The sequence below is a fragment of the Anabrus simplex genome, chromosome X, assembly GCF_040414725.1.
Source record: "Anabrus simplex isolate iqAnaSimp1 chromosome X, ASM4041472v1, whole genome shotgun sequence".
In the NCBI taxonomy this organism is placed as follows: Eukaryota; Metazoa; Arthropoda; class Insecta; order Orthoptera; family Tettigoniidae; genus Anabrus; species Anabrus simplex.
The window spans coordinates 57,220,117-57,243,624 of NC_090279.1; the positions used below are offsets into that span (position 1 = coordinate 57,220,117).

Genomic DNA, 23,508 nt, shown 5'->3' on the forward strand with positions numbered 1-23,508 from the left:
AAACATCACCGAGAACTTTTTTGCTTCACGACTATCAAAATAAACCAATATTTGGTGCGTTCTATGAACAAGAACTGCAGAAGACAAAACATCCTAAAATATACCTCATTGATAAAATTTTAAGAAGAAAGAACGACAAGATTTTCGTATCGTGGCTAGGATTCGACGCCACGCATAATTCATGGATTCCGAAGGAATATGTATTCTAAAAAAATCAATAGTAAGTACGTTAGTATAATATATTTTTAATTTTTTACTCTAATGTCTGATAGATTTACCATCTTATAGTGTCCTCTCTCTATTGTTGCAGACTTCCCTTGCTCAAGAAACTGTGCTGTTTGTTTTGTTGATGGCAACGTTGGACATTACCTCAAGCAAAAAGATATTTTCACCTCAACTCTGCATAATTAATTCGAAACATTTGTGTAACATGTATCTTAATAAATTATATTAAACAAAATTTAACTAAAGATAACCTCTTATAATTTTTTAATAGAAAAGTTAAACTCCCTTCTTTCTTCCTACTCCTTTACGTATCTGTGTTAGTGCGACGTAAAAAAATCTCTTTAATTTGATTGTCTACCTAAGAGCAGAAAAGAAAGCAAGATAAATAAAAAAATATTTTTGCACTCACCTATAACGGTTCAAATAAATTAAATTCTCGTCCTCCTCCTCCAGGCTCTCTCACTTCTTATTCTTCTATTATATGGAAAGAAAAAGTTAATGTAAAATTAAAATCTTTCGCAATCCTACAATAGACGATGTCTTGAAGTTTATCTTCCTAAGAGCAGAAAAAAAAGAAAGCAAGAAAAATATTTTTTTACACTCACCTATATCGGTTCAAATAAATTTAATTCTTCTTGTCTTACAGGCACTTCTACTTGTTGTTCAACTACTATATTAAAGAAAAAGATAATGTAAAATTAAAATCTTTCGCAATCCTACAGTAAACGAATTTCTTAAAATTAAAAAAAGTTGAAACTCACCAATAACATCTTCGTTACTTTCTTCTATCATCGCTCGTAGCTCTGCTAATAACGCGCAGCAGAGAAAGTAATTAAATTTGTGAATTAAAAATAGGTGGAAATAAGGGCTATTGCGCCGTGATATAATGTCGGAGTACACACTAATAAAGAGCAGAAACTCTTCGTTAGTGAACTCCCTCATTCTATTCACAATAGCGCGTTCAAACGCACCCTCTACTTCTACAATATTATTTGATTCACATTCTTCTTTTAGTCTAATTACATCCCGCAGCGCTAGTATTTTTTCTAAAAGGCTACGTTGTACTGCTGACATTTCGAAACTTTAACGTAGCTACAGCAAGCGATTCGCAGTATATATACCCGTTCTAACGGCGATATATAATTTGAAAAAACAAAACTAGTTTCAAAAAACCTGCCTGGATACAACATCTGCTAGTAAGCTGCGTGGCGACCCGGACTTAAGTTTACGCATCCCTTTTTGTAGCCTTGACGAAACCGTGGTCAAAGCACGCCCATGACCAGCAATGACCGCGAAAGAAGTAAGGCGTTAACCGGTTTATGCGAAAGCTGCTTGCAGGAAACATCCGGGATAGATATACACTACAAAGGAATGTTCTGCTTCAAACATATGTCTACAAAATAATAATTTAACACACAATAAAGTCGCGTCTGGTAATATAATGTGAGATTATCTTACACCTAGCATTACATTTTTTATATAAAGCAAGTGAATTCGCTCACATCTAGATGAGTACAAGTTCGATCCTCCTCGTTGGCAATCATAAAATTATTCTCTCTAGTTCGCTATTTTCACACTAGGCAACTGCTAAGAGAAGTATACCTTAAAGCTAACTGGAGTATACGCCATGTCAGTGTGACGTAACGTAAACTGTAGCACACTATTTAAAAAAGTGTGTGAATAAATATTAAGGTATTGTCCCTGTTGGCAACAGTGTGTGCGTGTCATCAGTCATGGAGCGACAAGTAAAGAATGAGTTTGGTGAGAAGAGAAACCGTAACATCCAGTGTAAATGTGAACTTTGTACACCAAATATTAAACCTGATCCTTTACGTACAATATATTTCTCACTAGTAAGTGAGGCTATTACATCATACTATACACATGGCAGTTTACTTCGAATGCCACAACATCTAATTCGCTATTTACCATCTGGGTTTCTCTCAACATATGCCGCTAAAGATTTAGATGAAGCATGGGAGAAACTACCCTACAATGTAAAAGCAAAACTGGAAATAGCAGTCTGCAGCCCATGTGTCAGACATTATTTCTACAGAGGACAGGACGAAGTTGATGGTTTTGACGGACCGAATCCAATGATTAAAGACTGTGAAGCATGTAAGAAAGAATTTAATCATGTATTTTGAACTAACAGGTAAATAAAACTGTGTGATGTTCCACTTATTATTCGAGTTGCTTGAATAATTCATCCTAACCTATATATGCATACACATATTTTGTTTTTTTTTGTTTTTACACCAACCAAATGCTATAACCTTGAATCCTTTACCAGATTTTATTTTTTCTATCATCAAATCACCAACCTGTGTAGGTGTGACAAATTATAGCTTTCACTCACACACTGTCTCAATTCAGAGGTTGATTAAGAAATAATTCGTAATATTTTATTTTAAAAGAAACCATGCTTTACAGTTTTTCAACCAATATTTCGGCTACGTGGCAGCACGTTCTTTTGTTTTGTAAAAACACTGTCGTGTTTGATGTCTTTCTTCACTGAAGTTCTTTGCTGCTGTTCTTTGCGGTGAATTCACGCGCCCCTAACTGATTCATTAGACGATTTATTATTTCATCTTCCGTGCTAAACATATATATTCGATATAATTTTTGATGAGATAGCACATCATGTGTTAGCCTAACTAATTTATTCGTTCAGAGATCATAATGCATTTTTTTGTGTTAGCCATCTTGGACAAAGATAATAAGAAATCACAGACATGACACTGTCATGTATGGGCTGTTTGACCTCGATGAGTACAAACAGTTGCTGACGTATCCAACAAAAATGGCGAGATGTTTTTGTTTTATTCCGTATGCAAAAATTCATACTATTGCGTTCGTAACAACGGAATGTCTTAATCAACCTCTGATTTCAGACTTTATCCGAGTTTTTTATAAAATTTGTTTTTTAACTAGTACAATGATATTTCATAGATTACATTTATTGATGTAAGGTTAGTAAACAATGCGTGTATCTATCGTCAAGAATTACAGCTAGATGTGCATCCTGTCGAAAAATAATTAAAGGTAAGTAGTCGAGAAAAATATTTTTATTATTTAATTAAACTAAGCACTTTTGTGTTGTCCTTCACTCATCACCAGTTGGCTAGAGTCGTTAGTAGCTAACCTTCAAGTAAGCAGGAGGAGAGGAGCAATTCTTTTTTTTAAAAAAATCTGATATCCTGTTCACCTTCCGCCAGCAAGTAACCTTGTAAAGCAAATCCAGTTGCTGCAATTATTTAACATGTAGCTCTCTCACCTTGAGCAGTGAGAGGAACTCCACCAAGTAACTTTTAGAAGCAAATCTACTCACAGGACCTTGCCTTTCAAGAAATATTTACCTCTTACATAATGACCTCTGGGTAAGTGTAGTTAACATTTCCTACATGCACCCTAACAAGTCAAAGAACTCTGAAAAAAAAAATTAGTACCATATCTAACATGATGATTTTTGTCTAAATGTCTTTCCTGTCACCAACATAAACAATTCAAGAGGTAATGACATAGGCAAGTAGGGTAGATTTTTTTTTGCTAATTGAACTAAGCAGTTAATTACACTCAATAGAGGTTCTTTTTTAAATCTCTACTAGAAGAGTAAGGTTAATAGTGAACTTGTTTTGCTCTTACAATACCTTTCAGTAAAAAGATACTCAATTACGCACTATAACAAGTGATGTTACCTATCACGCCCACCCACCTAGGCATAGCAGTAGAAAGCTACCGTAAGGAGCGACATTCCACACTTGTGTGTAGCCTTGACAGCGGGAGGCGCCCACCCGCACGTGCCTTAGCAAGTGAGAGGCCCCTTCAGGGGGAGAGGAAGCGCACGGGCATGCGCAGTGGCTGCCGCTGGTCCAGAATTCTTCTCTCGCAGCGCTGGTCCAGAATTCTTCTTTTATATCTACTAGTGTTCTGTGAAGAACTGTGGGGATGAGAACACCATCAGTGTTGGAGTGTACATCTGCAGTTTAAGAAGCTCTTTCATGATCTACGAAGGTCATCAAATAAATAAGTTTCCTTATTTTTTTCTCTGCAAACCACATGTTTTAGAATTAAGTTGGTACTGTAGGAACTTCCACTGGCATATGGCTGGGGTAAGGTGATCTTCAACCGCACGTGCTTGCTCTGTTTTCACCAGTACGGCGCTACCTGCCATGGAGCTACCAATTGAAAGCGTGTCCACTTGTGAACTCTGTTCTGTTATTGGCTTTTCCACGGCAAAAAATGAAGTGGCTACCAATATTCATTGTCATTTGGTGTGAGTTTATAGCGAAAAATGCATGCTGGCATTCATGGTTCCTCGAACGACACCACGAGGTACATGATGACAAGCGCAGCACCAGCCCCAATATAGCCACTGTTGCAGGTCGGAATGTGGTGGACGAAGATTAACGCGTCAGCACTGATGAGATAATGAATCTACTGCCTCCCGGCATGGAAACTGGGCAGTCCTTTATTGCAATGATATTGTTGAATGTCTTGCAGTATTGAAAAGTCTGTGCTAGATGGGTCCCAAGTTTTCTTACTGATGCTCACAAGCAATAACAGAACGAGGTAGCCTGAGCTTTCCTGCAAATGCTTCAAAGAGAGGGAGATCAAATGTCTTCCCGCATTGTTACTGGAGATGAAAGCAGGGTGCATTATTCAACTCTAAAAACAAAACCACAAAGCATGCTATGGAAGAAACTTGGCAAACATGCTCAAGAAAAGGGCCAAGACCTCAGACTCTTTTTTACAATTTACTTTACATCGCATCGACACAAATAGGTCTTATGTTGACGATTGGAGAGGAAGAGCCTACGAGTGGGAAGGAAGCAGCTGTGGCGCTAATTAAGGTACATCCCCAATACTTACCTGGTATGAAAATGGGAAACCACGGAAATCCATCTTCAGGGCTGCCGACAGTGGGGTTCGAATGCACTATCTCCCAGATGCAAGCTCACAGCTGCAAGGCCTTAACCGCACGGCCAACTTGCCCGGTTAGACCTCAGCCTCTGTAGGCATAGTTTTGGCTACTGCCTTTTGGGACTGTAATGATGTTGTATTGGTTGACTGACTGCCCCAATGCACTGTGGTTACACATGAGAGGTCCTGCACGGTCCTTACGAAGCTCAGAGTTGAAATCCAACGAAAACGTTCTGGTCTTGTCTCAGAAAATATTGCCCATTCAGCTCAAAGGACGCAGGATTTGCTGCAGAACTTCAAAAGGGACCTTTTTCCCCATCCACCTTATTCTGCGGAACTTGCCCCGAGTGATTGCCATCTCTATCCACAACTCAAGTTGCACCTTGGAGGTAAGCGGTTTGCAACTGATGAAGAGGTGGAAGAGGAAGTGCACCGCTGTCTACAGAGATGGAACCCGACCCGGTATGATGAAGGTATCAAGAAACTGCTGCCAAGATAACAAAATGTTAGGACTGAAATAGTGACTATGTGGAAAAGTAGTGTACGAGTTGTAGAATGAAAATTAAATATTTCTGAAAGGTAAATAAATCCAAGCACCATGGGGCAACACCCCCGTAGGGCCATGGCTTACCAAGTGACCACTGCTCAGCCCAAAGGCCTACAGATTATGAGGTGTCATGTGGTGAGCACGAACAATCCTCTCCGTCGTTATTCTAGACTTCCTAGACCAGGGCCACCATCTCACTGTCAGATAGCTCCTCAATTTTAATCACATAGGCTGAGTAGACTTCCAACCAGCCCTCAGATGCAGGTAAAAATCCCTGACCTGGCCAGGAATTGAACCCGGGGCCTCTGGGTAAGAGGCAGGCATAATACCCCGACACTGCAGGGCCAGCACAAGTGTAAATATCCTGCTTGTATTTTTTGTAAAATAGGGAAACCTATTTATCGGATGGCCCTCGTATACTACGAGACCTTTAATTTTTTCACTTGGATTCATGAAACATTTTGACACTAAAGGGGTGCAGGAGGGACTGTGATCAAAAGCTTACATTCTATTACAAGTTAGTTTACTAATAAAAGCGAATTAAAGTATAAAATTCCAGAATATACTCACTTATCCCATTTAATACAGAAGAAATCGAACAGTAGCTGAACTAAGGAAAAGAAGATAAAATGACGCACAAAATGGAGAGTTTGTTAAAGATGAAGCCATACTTTCCATTGTAGACTTAGTTAAATGTAACAAAAAACTTTCTAGTTTGTCGAACATACAATTTTAACATAAATTATTACACTATAAACATACCCGTAAAAATAAACACTCTATTATACAAAGAATGACATGGTTCATTCTACAAGAACATCCTCAGATTCTATAAAAAATCACACAAAATATGCATATATGTACAGCATTGTTTACGTTGCATAAACTTGTCAATGATAGAGAGTTCAGTGATAATATGAGCCAGTACTGACAAATAAGAAATTTACAAGTATTAATATATCGAGAAAACTCCTGAACTTATCTAGACTGCCAATATCAACTTTGTTGTCACCAAATACTATTTCAGGACTGTGGTCATGGAGAGGTAAATGAATAGTTTTGAGTATAGCACAAACCTTACGGAGAGAGGAAGTGAAGCATGAGAGGGGAGTGCCGAACATTGTGGATCCCTCCTACTGGATGTTAAAATCTAGTACACTGTACCATAGAGAGGAGAGGGGGAAGTAGGATGGAACGAGTGGAGCATTGTGGAATACTCTTTCCACACTGAAGAGGGGAGAGAAGGTTATTAACCTACTTCACGGTATAATGTACTTTTATGTAAGATGGATGAATGCAACTGAATGATTTTAGATGAATAATGTATGGAATTGAAATAGAGAATATCTATAGGATATTATTATGATAAATGCCAATTTAATGAGTAAGTATGGTCCAGATATTATGTGAGTAGAGCGATGTGCGGGGAATTTTTTACGTGTGTATGGTCATTTAAGTTGGTTACGTTAGCACTTTTTGCGATGTAGATCTCGATTGCTTCCCTCATATTCGAAGATTTGATTTTATTTTCAATGTGTCAAATTTTTAGATCTGTGTTGATGTCTGTGAAATAGTGTGAACTGTCGTACATGTGCTCCCCAAAGGCTGAATGCTGATTATATCTGATCGTTTATTGTGTTCTTTGAATCTTGTGTGGAAATTTTGTTTTGTCTGACCTATATAGGTGGCATTGCAGTTAAGTTCTTGGCACTGGAGTTCATAGACTCGTGACTTTGAGAAAGGGTCTTTTTTGTTTAGGTGCACTTGTTGATGTGTCTCTGCAGTGTGTTGTTCATCCTAAAGGTTAATTAAAACCCTGTTTCCTAAAGATATAACCTACTTTTTATGTGTTATTATTAATGTAGTTGAGAACCAAGTGTGGTGGTTTTCCAGGGACTTTTCTTTTCTTTGTTTAATATTTTATCTACTGTGCCTGGAGGGTGGTTGTCTTATTTCATGATTTGTTTAACAATTCGTGCCTCTTCATTGAAATCCATTGTGCTCATTGGTATGGAAACAGCTCTGTGTATCATTGTATTCAATCCTGCTATTTTTAGTGTGTATGCATGGTTAGACTCGTCAAGAGCATGCAACACCTGAGTGGGCTTGCTGTACACTTTGTAAGACAGGTTTCCATTATTCCTGCTGATTGTGGTGTTATTTTCTTATTAGATTCTTGCTCCATTGTGAAGGCGGTGGAATTTTGTAAATAATTTAGTGTGTTTAATAACTGGTGTGCATTAGTGAAGTCATTATCATATGCACATGATGTCACCTACATACCTGCTCCAGTATAATATTCCTTTTGTATGCTGATAGGTTCAGAAGATGTTTTTAAAGTTATTCAAAATAATGTTTGCTCTTATACCTTATAATGGTGAGCCCATGGCTAACCCTTCTTTGTGGCAATACATCTTGTCAGTGAATGCAATGCTATTTTGGTGTAGCATTGTTCTAATAAGGCTAATTATTTCTTTGGTTTCCTGCTGTGAAGTATTTTCTTTATGAAGATTTTCGATAATTTTAATGGATTCATCTATTGTTACGTTGGTGTACATGTTAGTGATGTCAAAGGGTATCTTTAACCCTTTACCACCCACATTTTTTCTCCACGTATCCCCAGGTTTCAACCTATTAATTAGGAAACATTCAAGCAGAGCACACCGTTTCAGAAAAGGTTAAATATTATAAAAAATATTGATCACAATGTATTCACGTTTTCAATAATATTAGAAAATATGCCATCATTTACAACATTTAACATACCATCATGTCCATTTCTCTATTCATTGAGTCATAAGTTTGTCGGTTCAAACCCCCACCCGTGCTGGAGATACTCAACACTGAGGTAGGCTGTATTTGTCATATTCTCATGTTGTCTAAATCCCCGTAAGCCAAAAAAGATGAGATTCTGGAAGTGTAAAGGTGACCTTGTATATCAACTTTCATTTCCTCTAGCAAGTGTCTTCCCATTCTGTTTCTATTTTACTGAAATGCGCCTGTTTGATTGCTGCATTAATATATACGCAATCGGTAATGTCAATGAATAGATTGTCTCCGCCTAACATATTTCAAAATATAACCTATTTCTCATAATACTCTTTTGAAATTATTGATAGGTTCAACATAATCCATATAATCATTGAATAATGAAACAAAATGTTTGTGTTATCTGAATTGCAGCCGCATCATCATCAGGTCCGATTTCTAGATATCCGTTTTCACTTATATCACAGTTATCAGTAAAATTATCTTTGTTGATATGCTATTTACTCACTAAAAATTTACCTCCACCCCTGCTCAACAATTCTGTGTCATTTCTTATGCCGTTATTCAGCTCAGTCTCAATATCCGCAGTATTCAATCCCGTCATGTTTACGAACTAAACAGCTGACCAGCACTCGCGGAAGTTCAAGACCGTTGCCTAGACAACTTCAAGACAAATTCTCACTCTTCTTTTATTTCCTAAGGCTAGTATATTGTACTGCATGTTCATCAATGCCTAATAAACAATTCACCACCAAAAAATACAAAACTATTGCATAGATTGCACACGTATGCAGATAATGCAGCTGGGTGCTTTCGGGCAATACGGACCGTAAGGCAAAGTGAACAGTCGGGCGCTTTCAGGCGGGAAGGGGTTGATTAGATCTAGGCTGGTTTTAATTTATCTGTCTTCTTTATGTGAGACTTTCTCTTTTAGGATTTTTTCAGTTGTTAGCTTAAATTGTAACTTGGCACATCATAATTTACTATTGGTCTAATGGGACATGAGCTTTTGTGTATTTTTGGGATGGCTCTTACTGTGGGGAGTTTGGGATTTTTTGATGGTGAGCCTTTCTTTTTCTTGTTCTGTGAGAATGAAGTCTGTTTGCTGGATAGCTTGTTTTATTTTGTTTTGAAATTTATTTGTAGGATCACATTGCAGTTCTTGAATTCCGTTGTTGTTGATGACAGCTATTGTTTTTTTCTATATACCCAAGAATAGAACATAACAAGAAGTGTCAAGAGTATAGATCTTGAATAGCAGTGCACTCGCATCTCAGATATGTTCAGACACCGTTCTCTTCTGTAGTGTCTGTAATTTAGAACTCAACCAGCACACATTTATTCAGAGAACAGTGTGCATAAGCTGCAGAATTTCACCTTTAAGCAACTCCTGGACAATATCACATCTATAAATTAGCAGTTCACAGTGTTGGGAGTAGATTTTTGCTGTCGAGTCACAATTATTCATTGAATATCCCTCTTCCAACTCTCAAGGTTTTCAAAGACTCTGAGGTGCAAGAATGATGTGCAGGAATTCACTTTTATGCCAGTATAACTACAGACGTGTGCTGGGATATTCAGCTTCATCAAATACCTCTAGAATGGACACAATTACACTCGCCAACATGAAAGTAGAATGTTACCACTTCACCATGTAAGCTATCAGATGAAGAGAGACTGAACTGTAAGCCACACATTCAGAAGATTACAATTTACTGTGTTTACAGTAGCAACAGACAGAGCAAGGAAAGATGATGACAATAAGTCGCTTCTTCTCCAAAATTATTTCACAGCTTCTCCGCCAAGGCAGAGTTTTACTATGAGATCACCCAACATTAGTAACATTGTAAAGAAGTTTAAATGATGCAAATATTACCTGGAATATCTTTATCACTATGAGATTCAAAGACCTACTGGCCATAATCGAATTAAATCCATCAACCACAATTGTCCTTCAGTTTAGCAGCTACTAGCACTAAAATTGGATAATGTATGATAGGAGATGATGTCAATCCCACAACGATACCATTACCAAACCATGGAGAATAAAAACACAACCATACAACCTACAGAAATCCATTTCAATAAATGCCAGAGGTAAGAAGATGTACAATATTATAGGGAAGGATCCACCTTTCAATACTCCGTAGTAAGTTGAACTAAAAGGTAGTTACAACCTGTTTATTGGGACCGGTTTCAACACATTTCAAGTGTCATCATCAGCCAATTAGCGAAGATCTTAAAACAACTAATATATTGAACACAGGCAAAAAATTAACATTGTATCATATCGTAGCAATTCAGTTAATGTTCAAAACACAATAATCACAGTCAAGAGAGTAAACAGAACATCACTATCTTGCGCCGAAAACAAATATATTTGAAGTTCATAAGCAGATCAAGTATGCACTTATGTAAATTCGTTGCTAGGCAGGTCTTGTAGGCATTTGTTTCTCCGGCCGAAGAGTAAAAGGTGACGTAAATGAAGTCTTAGGAAAACAGCGTAGGATTTAATTTCATCAAATTCAAAGTGGATATATAGGTTTTAAAATAATTTAAAACGTTAAAAAAGAATAAAGCCAAATAAAAATATATTAAAAAATAGGAAGAAATAATGAAAGAAATACGAGGTTCAACTCGAAACAACTTGCCGTAGTAATTGATAAAGAAATGATAAATAGAGAAAGGGGGTGGGGAACGTTTATTAGAGGGTGGTGGTGGTGGTTATTGTTATTAGAGGAAATACAATTGGGCAACAATCCTTTATATAACACTAATTCGAGGAAAAAAGAGGAAGAGAACCGACACTTCGAAAAATGAAGATATCGGTTAAAGGAAGACAAGGGCCACGAAGGGCGTGAAAATGAAAGACTCCCTAGCCCTCGCAAACCTAATAGCATCGGGGTCGGAAAAGAAGAAGAGTTGACCAAGGGAGGTCAGACAGGATAGATGAACGTGAGGAGCCTGGCACAAGTGCGTGGAAGCAATGCCAGGACTCAGCTAAGGGCCCCGTGGTCGCCAACCCACGCTCCGAAGTTCAGAGCCCCTGGGGGATGGAGGGTGGGAAGGAAAGAAAAATGGAAGGGATCCGATACTTCGAAAAATGAAGATATCGGCCAAAGGAAGACAAGGGCCACGAAGGGAGTGAAAATGAAAGACTCCCTAGCCCTCGGAAACCTAATAGCGTCGGGGTCGGTAAGGAACAAGAGTTGACCAAGGGAGGTCGGACAGGATAGATAGATAGATAGGGGCTCTGAACTTCGGAGCGTGGGTTGGCGACCACGGGGCCCTTAGCTGAGTCCTGGCATTGCTTCCACTTACTTGTGCCAGGCTCTTCACTTTCATCTATCCTGTCCGACCTCCCTTATTCAACTCTTGTTCCTTTCCGACCCCGACGCTATTAGGTTTCCGAGGGCTAGGGAGTCTTTCATTTTCACGCCCTTCGTGGCCCTTGTCTTCCTTTGGCTGATATCTTCATTTTTCGAAGTATCGGATCCCTTCCATTTTTCTTTCCTTCCCACCCTCCATCCCCCAGGGGCTCTGAACTTCGGAGCGTGGGTTGCGACCACGGGGCCCTTAGCTGAGTCCTGGCATTGCTTCCACTTACTTGTGCCAGGCTCCTCACTTTCATCTATCCTGTCCGACCTCCTTTGGTCCACTCTTGTTCTTTTCCGACCCCGATGCTATTAGGTTTGCGAGGGCTAGGGAGTCTTTCATTTTCACGCCCTTCGTGGCCCTTGTCTTCCTTTAACCGATATCTTCATTTTTCGAAGTGTCGGTTCTCTTCCTCTTTTTTCCTCGAATTAGTGCTATATAAAAGTTTGTTGCCCAATTGTATTTCCTCTAATAACAATAACCACCACCACCACCCTCTAATAAACGTTCCCCACCCCCTTTCAATATTTATCATTTCTTTATCAATTACTACGGCAAGTTGTTTCGAGTTGAACCTCGTATTTCTTTCATTATTTCTTCCTATTTTTTAATATATTTTTATTTGGCTTTATTCTTTTTTAACGTTTTAAATTATTTTAAAACCTATATATCCACTTTGAATTTGATGAAATTAAATCCTACACTGTTTTCCTAAGACTTCATTCACGTCACCTTTTACTCTTCGGCCGGAGAAACAAATGCCTACAAGACCTGCCTAGCAACGACTTTACATAAGTGCATACTTGATCTGCTTATGAACTTCAACTATATTTGTTTTCAGCGCAAGATAGTGATGTTCTGTTCACTCTCTTGACTCTGATTATTGTGTTTTGAACATTAACTGAATTGCTACGATATGATACAATGTTAATTTTTTGCCTGTGTTCAATATATTAGTTGTTTTAAGATCTTCGCTAATTGGCTGATGATGACACCTGAAATGTGTTGAAACCGGTCCCAATAAACAGGTTGTAACTACTTTTTAGTTCAACTTACTACGGAGTATTGAAAGGTGGATCCTTCCCTATAATATTGTACATCTTCTTGTTTCTCTATTCAATACGGAACAATCATGAAGTTTTTAACTTTAAATGCCAGAGGTAATCAATAAACAATAAACAGTCATTTGATGGGTACTTAGCTCATGAATTGTCCTGATGCCTCGATCTTGAAACGCTGCCTGTCACAACTTCATTGGTAGCTGGACCTAACCAAGGTTCCTTCACTATCAAGTCCACAACTTCAATTCAGCTTTTTGCCACTATCAAACATAGCATGCACTGCCATCTCCCTAGTAAATGCTAGAGGCCAATTGTCCACTTGGCGACCATAATCTGGGGGCATGTATATAAATACTGTTGTTTGTACTTCCTAAGAGTTGGCTGCCTTGCGTAGCACATTATCACATACTCCCAGACAAAGAAACAAAAGAGAGACATACTTTTCCTAGATGCCCATGTAGCAAATGGCGACTGCTGGGGTTAATATTGGGGAAGCACATAGTAAATTATGCCCCTGCCAAACTTATTCAGCTACTAGGGGTTAAATTCTGACCTCTATAAAGTTATTTGCCATGATATTCACAAGTGATGTATTTTTTGTTCCTCCAAGCCAGGCTGGTTCCTCTTTGATTTTTACTTGCAGGTCCATTTCACACTGCAACTGAAGTAGTTAGAAGGTACTGGGGTTCATGATTACTTCCAATGATTTTACACTGAAACATAGCCCAGAGAAATATATTACCTTATTGCAGTCATTGCTACTTAGGTTATCTATCAACAGACTAAACATTATGCTTGAAATTTTACATGACCGCCAATATTATGAACATACCGAAAAGACTGAAAATTTTACATTTTACATTTCGAACCCTACTACCATATGTCGCAGCCTACAATGTAAAGAACAACTCAACATTCACGGCGTCACTATTAAATTGCAAACATAGGTAAATAACACAGCAACACAATAATTAAAATTGTGCACTACATATTGCAATTTCTTTCTGAAACTAATATCCGCAATTCTTCACCTGCGTAGCCCTAGAAAAATTCTTCACTCCAAGAAATTTTGATAGGGAAGGTAAGTTACGTTATATTGCTACAACACACGAGGAACAGATTTGCTGGCACTTGTGACACAAAGGCCAGGAGTTTTCAAAAAGAATGCCAGTTATATGTGTATACAGTTTTAACGCTTAAGTAGAAATAAAATTTAAGAAAATTAAAAATATTAAATGTTAAAAATATGTAGAATGCTGAAACTGAGAAAGATTAGTATTAACTTCTTACTGTTCCCAATTGAGATCTATAATTTTCGCAAAAGTTAATTATAGAACTTGAACCTTACCGCCAATAGAGATTGTGGACACAGTGTAAATGATAGAAAACACAATTTCTCAATGAAGAAAATCTGCAGCACAATAAATTAACGGAATAGGCTGTACAAATGGCTAATACGCGTCTTATGTAACACATACCTCACACCTAGAGACAAAACCTGATATTTTAATTCAGTGTAATCACTTAAAACAAACACTTAAAGAACGGATTTGATTTGTATCAGTCAGTAGAACAGGCTGAATTTAGGAAAGGATGAATTACCAGTGAGAACTGCAGAGTACACGACACTTCTTGAAAACAGCACTGGGTGCAAAGTCCCGTTATATTTCTAACTATCAACTATCAATACAGTCCTGCTCTAGTGGGTTTTACACGTGGTCAAAGAGAATGAGTATGAGATGACTCTCAACGTTATATTTCACTTCTCAATGCAACGGCTGCGCAAAGATTGCCAGGAATTGCACACCAGCGCCTCTAGTGTAAACAGGGCTGAACTAATATTACCGGGCGGGTGATTTAAATCGTTTAGCGCGCGGAGGGTCCCCAGGGTCTCGCCCCCCCTCCACTCTTAAATATTATATTAAATATTTTTTTTCTTTTTTTATTTCTCTTATATTTTTCTTTCATTTCCTTTTCTTTCTTTCCTTCTTTCTGTTACTTTTTTCTGAAATACTGCATTCTGAACAACAATACACCTGGAGGTTGAGCTCTGCTTTATTATTATTATTAATACATTTTTTGCTGGAGAAAAGCTTACCAGCTTGTGCTGCTTATTATAAATATTTCAATTATTGAGCTATATTTTATTTTTACTCATTCAAAAAGCCTTGAAGGATCGGAGTGACTGGCCTTGCCTGTGCTGCTTTTGTTTGTTTCTGCTGAGGAAAAAGGAAGCTAACTCACAAAGGGAGGAAGGAAGTGACCTGAAGGTGAGTGGGATTGGCAATCCTTATCTCAGATTAAGACCTATGACAGAAATAGACACTAACATCCCCTTGTACATCAGTCCTCTTTAACACTACTTAAGCCAACTGTAACAGTCAATAGTATCAAGATATGCCACTTATGCAGGAAATAAAATATAAATACAATGTAAGAAAGAAAACCATATACAGGAACCAAAATGATGAAAGGAAACTCATATGCTAAGGAGGGAGTTTGTAGGATTCAAAGGTAAATTGAAATGAAACATGATCTTTTGATTTATGGAGCTATATTCTACCTACTATCCACAGTGTTACAGGTATAAAATTGTGTAGAAATTATATTCAGCAGTGTTAATCATCAATTAATATTCATCAGCCAGAAAACTATTCAATACAACACAAATACAAGATCATTCATTTATGAAAGAAAGACTGGAACTGACAAGGTACAACATAATACTGTTCTCTCTTATTGCAGTTTAACGTTGCACTGACATTGCAAAAGTTTTCAGCAACACCATTTGTATTTTCCCAAGGAACTTACTATATGATACATCTTTCAGTCTATCAAAAGAGGCACCTTGGGCCACACACTGAAAAATATTGAGATTTGTACTTCTTTTGCATCTACTAGAGGATGGCAAATCTCTGGCAGAGTAGTGTTTGAAGAAACCAAGACATGATAGCACATACTCTGTTCCTACATACTGCACCAAAACACAACATATCATTCAATCAGTCATCTGCATTTAGATGATAAACAATGTCAAGCTACAAAATTGTATGCATCCCTTGTATTCATTGATCTACACTATTTACAATAAAAATGTTCTATTTTCTGTGACAGTAGGATATATCAAAAATTTTCTGCTACATGGAAAAGGATGGAATCATGAATATACTTGAGGGTTTAAAAGGCAAGAGAGAGCTTACAGATTCTGTGATTGCTCGCTCTTACAACATGCAGGAAGTACAAATAATTCTTCCTTTCAGTCCATCCGCAGGAGAGGAGTTCTAATAAATTTACAGAAATATGTAGCATCAGGATCTACATACAATAATATGGCAGCTGATCCAGCACAAAACATTCCCATGCTAAGTCACAACATAGCTCCACCTATTAAGAGCTATGTCCAAGGAATTGCTTGCTAATTTAGTACAGTATTATGAACATTATGCTGCTACTTCCACAACATTACGGTGTGCAAGGGACTTTGCTGTGACCTAGACGAAATGCCAGTTGAAGACAGTGGAAACTCACTTCAGACAGTGCCATTTGTACCTACTGTATATCGAAGGCAGAAATCTATGTTGGTGGTTGCAGAGTAGGCTGATCTGTGGTCTGACAGCATGCACTCCAACCGGCCAACCAAGCAGAGGAGGGGTGGCTATGGTTCCACCGTGTTTCTACACCTCTGCATTTGGGACACAGAAACGGGCTGTTCCCCTACCACTGGCTGTCCTGAGATTGGTTTTTCCTTTCGCCTGCAGTAAGGCGAATGATGGGACAGTTCCTAGTATATGTCATGGCCACCAAATATCTTGCCCTCACCACAAATCTCCTTGCTTAAGATGATGATGCCTGTTGATTAAAAGGGCCTAAAATCTAGTTCATTGTTTTAAGAGAAAGTACAACTAGGCAACCATCCCCTATATATATTAGTAATCGGAGAGAAGAAATGGAAGGGGGCTGACACTAGGAAAAATGATGGTATCAGCTAAGAAGGACCATGCCCTTTGAGGAAAATAAGACTCCCTAGGCCTCCATACATAATACAATCGGGGGCAGAAAAGAACAGGTCGTGATCGACGTAGATCAGATAGGATAGATGAAAGAGGGGAGCCTGGCACAAGTAAGCGAAAGCAGTGCCAAAATTCAATTAAGGGCTCCGTGGTCGCCTACCCAAGCTCCCAAGTACAGAGCCCACATGGGACCCCTCTTAGTCGTCTCTTACAGCAGGCAGAGGATGCTGTGGCTGTTATTCTACTGCCCCTACCCACAGGGGGACAACTATGATAAGGCTAGTTGCTTTACGTTGCACCGACACAGATAAGTCTTATGACGATGATGGGACAGGAAAGGGCTAGGAATGGGAAGGAAGCAGCCGTGGCCTTAATTAAGGTACAGCCCCAGCATTTGCCTGGTGTGAAAATGGGGAAACCACAGAAAACCATTTTCCGGGCTGCCGATAGTGGGGTTCGAACCTATCTCCCGAATACTGGATACTGGCCGCAATTATGTTTCAAATTATCCGAAATTTATTTGCCTTGGTGTGGTATGTTTTCATGTTCTGGCCTCAGGAGATTAGTAAAAGAAGAACAGTAAGGATGCTTACATCAAATATCTTGTACTTTTTCTTCAAACACGCAAACGAAGATAACAGATATACGCATACAAATCAAAGTAAAGCAAAATGTCACAAACGTCAAAAACGTGGTCGTCCCACGTGGTCCAAGTTGTCAAACACAAATCGACCAATAGCAATCGGGAGATGTGTCTACCAATAGGAGCTGCCGTATTCGTCACGTGGGCTTAGGGTGAGTGACGTGATGTACAACAGCGCGCCCACGCGGGTGGAGGGCAAAAGTATTCAGTCTGAGCCGGGCCCTCTGAAGGGTAGGATCTATGCCGCTGTCAAACCCTTTCACGTGGTAGTGGTGGGGGTAAGGTTTGGCAGTACGGTTCACTGCCGTCTCAATCCTACATACATAGATTGAGACGGCGGTGGTTCGGTTATTGATGATGGGGAGGAAGGGGCGTTAGCGTTGAAGGAGGGATTGGATATGGGTGGGGTATAGTAGCCATTACTGAATGAAAACAGCTCATTTGCGAGCTTTAATCTGAAAATGCAACAACCCGACAACATTATCGAGATCATTTTGGAGTTGCTCACAATCTTGTAACTTATTTATTACTCTGTACAGAATAACATCATCTGCGAAAAGCCTTATCTCTGATTCCACTTCTTTACACATATCTATATATATAAAATAAGAGTTTTGTCTGTACATTGCTCAGAATTTGAAAATAATGGTATTTATGTATCGGTCATGTCCATAGTAACAAGAAAATGCACTTTTTACTTTTCCGTAATTTCTGTCTGTCTGTATGTATGTACACGCATCACGAGAAAACGGTTGAAGAGAATTTAATGAAAATCGGTATGTGAAGTCGGGGGATGAGCCTCTACAATCTAGACTATAAACCATTTTGCTCACGCTGAGCGAAATGGTAGTTTAGGGGAAGGCCTAAAATTGATTTCTCAACTATTTATGTTATTAGTAGTCTAATGAAAATCGGTATGTGAAATCGAGGGAAGAGCCTCTACAGTCTAGGCTATAAATCATTTTACTCACGCTGAGTGAAATGGTAGTTTAGGGGAAGGCCTAAAATTGAATTCTCAACTATTTATGTTATTAGTGGTCGTACTTTAAAGAAAATTGCTATGCAAAGTTGGGGAATAAGTTGCTACAATCTAGGCTATCAATAATTGTATTCACGCTGAGAAAAATGGTAGTTTAGGGGAAGGCCTAAAATTTAATTCTCAAATATTGTTGTTATTAGTAGTCCTATCTTGATGAAAATCGGTATGCAAAGTCAGGAAATAAGTCGCTATAGTCTAGGCTGTAAATTATTTTATTCAAGCTGAGTGAAATGGTAGTTTAGGGGAAGGCCTAAAATGTAATTCTCGCGGCTGTGAGCTTGCATCCGGGAGATAGTAGGTTCGAGTCCCACTATCGGCAGCCCTGAAGATGGTTTTCCGTGGTTTCCCATTTTCCCACCAGGAAAATGCTGGGGCTGTACCTTAATTAAGGCCACGACCGCTTCCTTCCAACTCCTAGGCCTTTCCTATCCCATCGTCGCCATAAGACCTATCTGTGGCGGTGCGACGTAAAGCCCCTAGCAAAAAAATGTAATTCTCTAGAGGTGTAATCGATGAATGCTACATAACTAAGGTTATGTAGTATTATATTTCCTATTATTCATGTATTATACATTGTTACCGTACTGGCTATGATCACAAAGATATTCATGAATTTCGATTTTTGTTACTAAGTCCATATCAGCGCCGAGTAACGATAAAATGGGTAAACAGTATTTAATGAAAATCGGTATGTAAAGTTGGAGAATAAGAAAGTACAGTTTATGGTATAAAATAACTGCCTCTGTGGATCAGCGGTAGAGTGTCGGCCTCCGGATCCCAAGATAGCGGGTTCAAACCCGGCAGAGGTAGTCGGATTTTTGAAGGGCGGAAAAAAGTCCATTCGACACTCCATGTCGTACGATGTCGGCATGTAAAAGATCTCTGGTGACACATTTGGTGTTTACCCGACAAAATTCATTAAAAATCTCAGCCATAGACGCCCAAGAGAGTTTCGGTTTACTCGGTCTGCCATCTAGCGGTGGCCTAGAGCAAAACGGAACGTCGAAATTGACGAGCAGACAGCCAGATGGCGTCAAATTGAAATGTCTGCACACGGTAGCTGAGGCCATACGATTATTATTATTATTATTATGGTATAAAATATTTTACAAATCACAGAGTCGAAAGGAAACTAAATGTGAAGGCCTACAATATAGAAAGCTCATAACATTGATCAACAATAACATTACATTGATCATTGTTTGTCGTGATGTGCTTTGTGTCTTCTGTTGACCCTCATCTCCGGTAGACAGGATTACTGCTGTGTACAGAGTATTTTTTATTTGATTTACGTTGCACCGACATAGATAGGCTTTATGGCAACGATGGGATAGGAAAGGGCTAGCAGTGCCTTAGGCCTTAATTAAGCTACAGGCCCAGCATTTGACTGGTGTGACAGTGGGAAACCACGGAATACCATCTTCAGCGCTGCCGACAATGGGGTTCGAATCCACTATCTCTCGGATGCAAGCTCACAGCTGCGCACCGCTAACCACATGGTCAACTCGCCCAGTCGTACAGAGTGTAACAGCCTGTCTGAATATTGACGGGAAGCAGCTGGGGAGTTAGATAACTTTCTTCTTTAGCATGCCATTCCCCTGGTTTATAAATTTTCTGATACTACTGGTACGTAACACACTGGATCATCATAGAATTCGGGCTATTCAATCCCTACTCAGAGACACTGATTGGAATGAACAGTGTGCATATTTAGCGGAATAATGGCAGATGAGTGTTCATGGCAATCTGCGGCCTGGTCATCCCAGCTCTGGAACTTTGGACTATTAGATTGGCACCGCAATCTAACCGCAACACTGTTCGTTAAAAGTGATAAAACGTGCGGCTTTCCATTTGATCGAGTATTTTATATGATAGCATTGCTTTTAATCGCTACATTCATACTTACTTTTTTTGTAATGACCTATGTTGATTTCAGGTTAGGAAAACCACAAAGTCAGTCTTTCTGAGAATCCCGTAGCAAAGCACGGGTACATCAGCTAGTCATTGATATATATATAAGAAAACATAAAGGTCCAATAATACTGCCTTGAGGAATTCCCCTCTTAATTTTTACAGGGCCAGATAAAGCTTCACCTGCTATAATTCTCCGAGTTCTATTTTCTAAAAACAGGGCCACCCATTCAGTCACTCTTTTATCTAGTCCAATTGCACTCATTTTTGCCCATAGTCTCCCATGGTCTACCCTATCAAATGCCTTAGACAGATCAGTCGCGATACAGTCCAATTGACCTCCTGAATCCAGGATATCTGCTATATCTTGCTGGAATCCTACAAGTTGTGCTTCAGTGGAATAAACTATGTAACAGTATGGCTTCTGTTCTGTGTGTGTCCGCATATGAAGAGTTAGGTCAGACTGCCTTTCTTTGTGAATGATTTGCCACAGAGATTGCACCTGTAAAACTTCCCGCCTGTATGGGTCCGCATATGATCGGTCAGACTGCCTTTCCTTGTGAATGATTTGCACAGACATTGCAACTGTAAGGCTTATCGCCTGTATGGGTCCGCATATGTTCGGTTAGTTTGCCTCTCTTTATGACTCGCCTGTATGTCTCCGCATATGTTCGGTAAGTTTGCCTTTCTTTATGAATGATTTGCCACAGACATTGTAGCTGTATGGCTTCTCGCCTGTATGGGTCCGCATATGATCGGTCAGACTGCCTTTCCTTGTGAATGATTTGCCACAGACATTGCACCTGTAAGACTTCTCGCATGTATGGGTCCGCATACGATCGGTCAGACTGCCTTTCCTTGTGAATGATTTGCCACAGACAATGCACCTGTAAGACTTCTCGCCTGTATGGGTCCGCATATGTTCGATTAGTTTGCCTCTCTTTATGACTCGCCTGTATGGCTCCGCATACGTTCGGTTAGTTTGCCTTCCTTTATGAATGATTCGCCATAGACATCACATCTGTATGGCTTCGCGTCAGTATGGTTCCGCATATGTTCGGTTAGTTTGCCTCTCTTTATGAATGATTCGCCACAGGCATTGCAGCTGTATGGGTACGCATATGATCGGTCAGATTGCCTTTCTTTGTGAATGATTTGCCACAGACATTGCACCTGTAAGGCTTCTCGCCTGTATGGGTCCGCATATGTCCGGTTAGTTTACCTCTCTGTATGAATGATTTTCTACAGACATTGCAACTGTATGGCTTCTCGCCTGCATGGATCCGCATGTGAACGGACAGACTGCCTTTGGATGTGAATGAGTTGCCACAGACATTGCAGCTGTTTGGCTTGTCGCCTGTATGGGTCCGCATATGTTCGGTTAGTTTACCTCTCTGTATGAATGATATTCTACAGACATTGCAGCTGTTTGGCTTCTCGCCTGTATGGGTCCGCATATGACAGGTTAGGATGCCTTTCCGCATGAATGATTTGCTACAGACATTGCAACGGTATGGCTTCTCGCCTGTATGGGTCCGCATATGACCGGTTAGAACGTCTTTCCGCATGAATGATTTGCTACACACATGGCAACGGTATGGCTTCTCGCCTGTATGGGTCCGCATATGACCGGTTAGAAAGTCTTTCCGCATGAATGATTTGCTACACACATTGCAGCTGTAAGGCTTCTCGCCTGTATGTGTCCGCATATGTTCAGTTAGTTTACCTCTCTGTATGAATGATTTGCCACAGACATTGCAACTGTATGGCTTCTCGCCTGCATGGATCCGCATGTGAACGGACAGACTGCCTTTCTGTATGAATGACTTGCTACAGACAATGCAGCTGGATGGCTTCTCGCCTGCATGGATCCGCATGTGAACGGACAGACTGCCTTTGGATGTGAATGAGTTGCCACAGACATTGCAGCTGTAAGGCTTCTCGCCTGTATGTGTCCGCATATGTTCAGTTAGTTTACCTCTCTGTATGAATGATTTGCCACAGACATTGCAGCTGTAAGGCTTCTCGCCTGTATGGGTCCGCATGTGAACGGACAGACTGCCTTTGGATGTGAATGAGTTGCCACAGACATTGCAGTTGTAAGGCTTCTCGCCTGTATGGGTCCGCATATGTTCAGTTACAGTACCTCTCTGATTGAATGATTTGCTACAGACATTGCAACTGTATGGCTTCTCGCCTGCATGGATTCGCATGTGAAAGGACAGACTGCCTTTGGATGTGAATGAGTTGCCACAGACATTGCAGCTGTAAGGCTTCACGCCTGTATGTGTCCGCATATGTTCAGTTAGTTTACCTCTCTGTATGAATGATTTGCCACAAAATAGCGTGTCACCAGTCAGCATTTTCCTCTTAGTAAAGCAATTATCAGAAAATCCGCACACTTGGAGCGGGTGGATCCAGAGGTGTTTCGACAAGCTGCTTCGGCTACATAACACCTTTCCGCAGTGATCGCACTTGAAGGGTCGATCTTCCTTGTGTCTCTTCAGATGTCGCAAGAGGTCAAACTTCCTAGCCAGAACTTCACTGCACACAGTACACCTAAAACTAGATGATCCGCCGTCCGGAGGTTGATGATCTCTATAGCTCACCTCGGGTCTCGATCTACAGTGACAAATTAAAACCATGTGACCAATAGTTCAACAGCCAAATCCACTACAACTCTCACACAGGGGATTTGCTACTGGACATTCCGATCACTGATATCCAGTGCAGACAGCTCGTTACTCATAAACATTACATTCCTGAGAGTAAACATCATCTGAGGTTAAATTTCAAAAGCTCTCACTTGTTACGAGAATATGTTGCGTCTTTTCTTAATCACGATATCAGGCGCAAGAAACTTGTCACGGTTTAGAAATGTACGAGTTAATAGAGAACCTCATTTCAAGAAAGCATGAGAAGTGGTCCAGCCTAAAAGGGTAAATACTCATACAAGATCTTTAATCCAGCACATATTATTCCATCGAAATCCGTAGTCTGTTCTC

At 39.7% G+C, this 23,508-nt stretch overlaps 1 protein-coding gene across 1 annotated transcript; it reads right to left on the minus strand.

Annotated features, from left to right (window-relative positions):
• Window positions 1-21,654: 21,654 nt before the first annotated feature.
• On the minus strand, window positions 21,655-22,800 carry LOC137503268 (zinc finger protein 182-like; the record flags this gene model as incomplete). The annotated part of the gene is made up of 2 exons (XM_068230813.1): window positions 21,894-22,800; window positions 21,655-21,809 (listed from the first exon to the last, which is right to left on the minus strand). Coding segments are annotated over exons 1-2 (1,062 nt in total), but the record flags the coding sequence as incomplete, so codon positions are not given.
• Between the last annotated feature and the right edge of the window lie 708 nt (window positions 22,801-23,508).